General features: G+C 39.3%; 1 protein-coding gene across 1 annotated transcript in view; it reads right to left on the bottom strand.

Moving 5' to 3' along the window:
* Positions 1-6415, bottom strand: part of LOC107103650 (general transcription factor II-I repeat domain-containing protein 1-like) — a 22754-nt gene that overhangs the window by 10125 nt on the left and 6214 nt on the right. Inside the window, exons 7-10 of the mRNA XM_015403435.1 lie at positions 6026-6109; positions 4037-4220; positions 1781-1806; positions 1052-1178 (exon numbers count right to left, since the gene is read on the bottom strand). Of these exons, the coding sequence (XP_015258921.1) occupies positions 1052-1178; positions 1781-1806; positions 4037-4220; positions 6026-6109 (421 nt within the window). The remainder of the gene's footprint in view (positions 1-1051; positions 1179-1780; positions 1807-4036; positions 4221-6025; positions 6110-6415) is intronic.

Here is a 6415-nt window from a genome sequence, read left to right as displayed (position 1 = left end):
TTTTAAGGCCGATACCGATAGGGGGCCCATTATATCCTGCATCCCTAGTGTTTATATGTATATATATATATATATATCGCTTTTGGTTTTTGCTTTTTATGGACTAATGCAGATTTTATAGATCTGTGTTTAATGCATAATTCATAGTAGATCAGGAATGTTTGCTTTGGGATGGAAACCTTTTAGGTCTAAAATCATTCCTTTATTGGACATTCTGTCAGCTCGTCTGTCTGCTATATTAACCAATATGATGTGTTGAACTAGATCTGCTATTTTCACAGCTTTTGTGAGACACTTTTGTATAAAGTAGGACATTAATTCATAAAAAAGTGTATTTGAATTCTATAAATCAGTTTTCTGTCCAATAGCAATGATGAACTGCACAGCAGCATTCTATACCCAGCTATTGTAGCATCTAGGATAGAGCTGCAGGCTGGGAAAGAATCTGGTTGTTATTCTGAATTGTAAAGGTTCACTTTTTTCGCAACATAAAACTGACTAAAACCTTTTTAAGTTTCAGTTGACTAAAACCGTATAAAAATATAAAATATAATAATGACTAAATTGTGACTAAGACTAATAATAATTTTCGTCCTTAAGACGAAAACAAGACTGAATCTAAGATAGGTCTTTTGTGCATTTTTAATTATGCACAAAAGAGCCCTTTTTTATTTTGCATTTTATTTATTATTGCGTGTTTTAGCTTTGTTTCCTGTTGCTCGGATCTTGTTAAAGATCTAATACTAACACCCCAAGACATCGTGTGGCAAAAAAGCTTTGAGCTGGATAAAAGAAAAGAAGATAAAAGAAAAGAAAATTTGAAACCAAAAGTTTGAATGCGTATATCAATGCAATTTCATGCACTCTATAGTTTTTTAAGGTAATTTAAACATATTGTGATATATATCATGTATTGCGATATAGCCCAAATATATGGCGATATTAGATTTTCTAATTTTAAGCTTCTATGAAGCGACAGAGTTCAGTCTAAAGACCTAAATGGTCGGACGGGTTATGTTGCAGGGTGTGTCTCTGCGGGCTGAGCGCTAACCTGCTGCTGTGAGCGTTGCTGAGCAGCTCGGCCGTGGTGGGAGGGATGCCCAGACAGTCCGAGAAGCCGTCCTCAGGCGCGGGGCCCGTGTCCAGCTTCCCCTCCTCCCTGGCAATCTTGCCTGCAGCTTTAACAAACCAGACGCAGAGGATAAACAAACAAAGCATCCAATTAGCAGACAGCAATTTTTACAGAGTAAATGTGTAAATAAATAAAAACTCTCGACAGCCTCTCTTGCTCTCCGTCTGCTTTGATTAGTTGCATAAACATTCACAGTTATTAAAATTTCACGTCTGGCTTGGTTTCATGAAAGAAAGAAGCCGAAACCTGTTCAGACGGTCAGACTTTACCAAACTAAGCTAATAAATCATTTAATCCATCAGATTCAGACAAACCAGTAAAGCTACAGATCTTCATTTTTTTTAAAGCCATTAGGTCAATTTTAGTTCAGTAGGTGAGAAAAGAAGATCTTGAAGCTTTATTTAAAGCCTTGGTGGATTAAATAAATAAAAAAAGAACACAGCTAAAAGGTTTTTAGTCATTGTTCTCCAGAAACTTTGCTGTCCTGGAAATAATTCCCTTATATTCTGAGCTGCAATTAGCAGCGCTAATTTCCAAAAGTCATGGAGACAGATTAGCAGCATTCTCAGTAATGAGGACTGGAATAACAGCTCGTACATTTTAGGGAAAACAGCATTAAAACAAAAACAGAATTAATTATAGCCTTACCAGTAAAAATCCTCTCATCAAACATTCTGCAGAAGGAAAAAAACAAAACAACAAAAACAGGCTGTTAGTCACAGAGTTCAAAGCCTAATTTAACTCTCAGGACAATAAAATAGAGAAATATTCAGATTGGAGCGCATTACATGTGATTGAGCAAGTCATTAGCGACTCCTTAAGCACATTAACGGCTGTTTAAACAATCAGTCTCACAGAAACAATCACATTCGCTTATTACAGCTGAAACAACCTGATTATTATTGTCGTCTGGCTGGAAAATCAACTCCTACGTCTCTTGGCCACATGCTGCTTCTCTCCCCTCTTGCTGTGATTATGATCGACTTCAAAACCAGACAGATCTTCCTGCGACTCGTGTTTATTTATGCAAACCTTTCATGGTGCAGAGTTCATTACGCTATCTATAGTTATTTAGCCACCTGTCGTATAAAAAGCTGAAGGACGAACTGGATGACATGGAGAAAAGTGAAAGTAAAAATATGAAGAGATTTTACTGATCAGGAAAGATTCAAACAAGATGAAACTGAGCTGTTCAGAACATTAAACTCAAACTGAGTGAGGAATCTAAGTGTTCCCGTCTCGCTTTAAATGAAAACAACGCTTTGGTTTCAGTTTACTGAAGCGTCCCTTTTAACTCCTGCTCCGTTTGCTTTTGCACATCAGAGCCTCGCATCTGAGGGAGACAATGGGAATGTAATATCATCATAAATTAATCCCATTTTTAATCTTGGCTAATTATATTAACGTTAACGAGCTGCCTGCAGGATCGGTAAAAAGATGCTTTATCTCAAACAAGGCATGGTGGCTGGTTTAAATTAGCTTGAACAAATGGGAAGAATAACAGCCATTAGTGCGGCGCGCTGGTGAGACGGAGAGTCACCCGGGATAGTAGTGATTCAGCAGTCAGTGGGATGGGGGGGGAGGCATTTAAGGGACAGATGGTTTAGGCTGGGAGATTCTTTTTACTAAATATGAGTAAAAACTTTGGGCATAAAGCTGTAGTGATGTATTTAGGATTAGGTGCCACTGAAAAAATAAAGTGATTAACTGATTTTTAAATATTATTTCAGTTTATTCCCGGAAAAATTTCAGAATTCCAACTTTTTTTTTTCTCAGAATTCCAACTTTTTTCATAAGAATTCATCAAGCTGTCGCCTTGTCTTGAGACTAAACTAGTCTTGAGTTTTATTCCCCTTTTGCTCTTCCATTAATGAAATAGCATCACCAGCGACCCCCTCGTGCTCGTTATAACTCGCCTAATTTCCACCAGTGTGTTACTGTTCCTCCCAAACAACTCACTTCTTTGTCAGTGAAGCTGAGTGCTCCACATCTTTAAGATTAAGATCCAAAATTCTGAGATTAAAATCAGAATTCTGAGATTAAAATCAGAATTCTGAGATTAAAATCAGAATTCTAAAAAAAAAGTCAGAATTCTCAGTAAAAGAAGTCAGAATTCAGACTTTTTTCCCATAATAAACTACAATAAAATTAGAAAATCAGTAAACTATTTTTTTAAGTGGCCCTAATCCCCTTCCATATAAAGGAGTCATGAAGGGAGGCTTTAAAAATTATTCCCTGAATTGGTAGGGGTGTAAATAATAATCGTTTTGTATCGATGCATCGCTCCAACAGCCGACGATCCGATGCATCGATACGTCCGCAAGAGAATCGATTCATGTTTTTTTTTTCCTCCGGTCTATTTTTATCCATTTGCTCCTGGACGTAATTCTCCCTCCCGTGCTGCGGTGGCGCTAAACCTATTTTGCCCTCCTACCTCGCTTCCTGGTTATACTCTTACAGCAGTGTGTTGCAGTGAGCTTGATGCAGACATTTTTAAATTATGCTCAATATTGAAGCGTGGTCTGTGCTACACACTGTGGGTCTAGATACGGCCGAGGCGGCGAGGAAGTGGGGGCGAGTTTAGTGGAAGGAAATTCTGACTGAATTCTGAGAGAAAAAGTCAGAATTATAAGAAAAAAAGTCGGAATTCTGAGATTAAAGTAAGAATTCTGACTTTTTTTCTTATATTAAATGGAAACAATATTTAAAAATCAATAACTTTTTTTATTTTTTTCCAGTGGCCCTAATGCCTACTGTGCCTGATGTCATAATTGTTAAGATTTTTTTGTATTTTTGTGTTTGTTGTGACGTCTACTAATTGAGTTTCTGTCAGGAGATGTAAAATGACTAGAATGGTTAAATAAAAAGTAAAATAAATAAATAATGAGTCCCTGTGTTTATTACCGTTTGATGATGAATCTAATGCCGTGGCGCTCCTCCAGGATGCGTTTGAGCTTGGGCACGCCGTACGTGCACGGCCTCTTGAAGGGGATCTGATCCGGGATGCCGATGATCTCCACGGCTCCTGGATCGCAGGCGATTTTGCGGTAGGGAACAGGCACCATGTGGTCGAGACCGAGAGCCTCCGCTGAGAAAAGAACAACAAAAATGTTTATTTAAGGGCAGCGTGACAAATTCAGACACCCTCAGATCTAACTGATGGTTATTTCACTGAAACTCTCTGGTCCCATTTTCCTTTAAATCAGGTCCATCATCGTAATCTTTCACTCCATACGATGTCCAATATCTTGGCCTTCACCATCTCTGTGATGCTTCCTTCAAATTTTCCCTTCCTTTCTGTTTTCATTTTTTTCACATTCCAATTCCAACATTTATTTATACCTTTTTAAACTTAAAAAAGAGATTTAAATATATTAAAAAAGTAAATTGCTGGGATTAAAAATCTTTGACAAACATGAGAAAGCTGCTAAAAATTGGGTTTAAATTCAGTTGAACAGACCTGATCCAGGTGTCTCTGAATCAACAGCTGCTCCTTTTCAACCATTTTCTACAAACTTGTTAAAGCCGAAGCAGATTATACTACAATGATCAGAGACTCTTTAAAGCACAGCTCGCCATCTGTCCTCATACTCTTTGTAAAACTAGAGGGTTTGAGACCAGAAACACAGCAGGAATACTTTCATTACTCCAATTGTTTGATGGGAGTGAAAAACAAAACAAAACAGTTCATGAAGCAAATGGTGATAAGATGTGGGAAATCAAAGACAAAGATATGAATTCATTTCTTACTTTAGGGCAGAAGTCTGGAAACTTCTTTTCTATAAACATTTATCTCCATACAGAAATATTTTTTTTTATTACTTGCTTGAGAATAGAAACCCTCATTTTTTAAGACACATACTTACATACACACGATTTTTTTTCTACTATATGTAGTGAGGACCATGGGTTGGCCTGTATAGGTCTGTGCGTCCCTCCATGGATATGCCTCCCCAGACCATCACTGACCCCCCACCAAACCGGTCATGCTGAACAATGTTCCAGGCAGCAGAATTTTCTTCACGGCTTCTCCAGACCCTTTCACGTCTGTCACGTGTGCTCAGGGTGAACCTGCTCTCATTTGTGGAAAGCACAGAGCGCCAGTGGCCGACTTGCCAATTCTGGTGTTCCGTGGCAAATGCCAATGGAGCTCCACAGTGCCAGGCAGTGAGCACAGGGCCCACTAGAGGCGTCTGGCCCTCAGGCCACTCTCGTGGAGTCTGTTTCTGATTGTTTGGTCAGAGACATTCACACCAGTGGCCTGCTGGAGGTCATTTTGTAGGGCTCTGGCAGTGCTCCTCCTGCTCCTCCTTGCACAAAGGAGTAGATAGCGGTCCTGCTGATGGGTTGTGGACCTTCTACAGCCCTGTCTAGCTCTCCTAGAGTAGCTGCCTGTCTCCTGGAATCTCCTCCATGCTCTTGAGATTGTGCTGGGAGACACAGCAAACCTTCTGGCAATGGCAACTATTGATGCGCCATCCTGGAGGAGTTGGACTGCCTGTGCAACCTCTGTAGGGTCCAAGTAGTGCCTCATGCTAACAGTAGTGACAGTGAGCCTAGCCAAATGCTAAACTGGTGAAAAAGAGTCAGAAAAGACGAGGAGGGGGAAAAATATCAGTGGCCTTCACCTGTAAAACCATTCCTGTTTGGATGGTCGTCTCGTTGTTGCCACTCTAGTTCACCTGTTGTTCATTTCATTCACACCAAAGCAGCTGAAGCTGATTAACAACCCCTCTGCTACTGACCTGACCCAATCAATATCCCACAAGTTTAATTAACTTGATGCTTTACTCTGATTACAAAGTGTTCCTTTCATTTTTTCTGAGTAGTGTATATATAAATATATATATACACATACATATCTTCTGATATGAAGGACCACGCCTCTCTTACCGTATCGGCTGTTGAACAGGATTTGAACGCACTCTCTCAGCGTATTGATGTCTTCAGTCTCCCGTATAAAGGAGTCCCATTTTTCTGCAGGACAAGATAATCATAAAATGCAACATGGTGGTTATCTGATGGTTAGCTCACATTAACCCTTCAAAAGAGGTTTATCACCTCAGAGTGTCGCAGAAATATCTGGAATTCCTTTTTTTTTTCTCCCTTAGAGTCAACTTGAAAAACCTGAGCAATCTACTTAAAGGATTACTGCTGACTGATTAGTAACTGAACGCAGGATGGCGATGGTTTTAACCAGAGATGGCAAAAGTACTCACTTTCCGTACTTGAGTAAAAGTACAGATACTTGTGTTAAAAAATACTCTGGTAAAAGTGGAAGTA

Source organism: Cyprinodon variegatus, unplaced genomic scaffold (genome assembly GCF_000732505.1).
Source record: "Cyprinodon variegatus isolate N-32 unplaced genomic scaffold, C_variegatus-1.0 Scaffold1498, whole genome shotgun sequence".
In the NCBI taxonomy this organism is placed as follows: domain Eukaryota; kingdom Metazoa; phylum Chordata; class Actinopteri; order Cyprinodontiformes; family Cyprinodontidae; genus Cyprinodon; species Cyprinodon variegatus.
The sequence above is the reverse complement of the archived record's forward strand: the minus strand, read 5'-3'. Positions and strand labels throughout refer to the sequence as shown.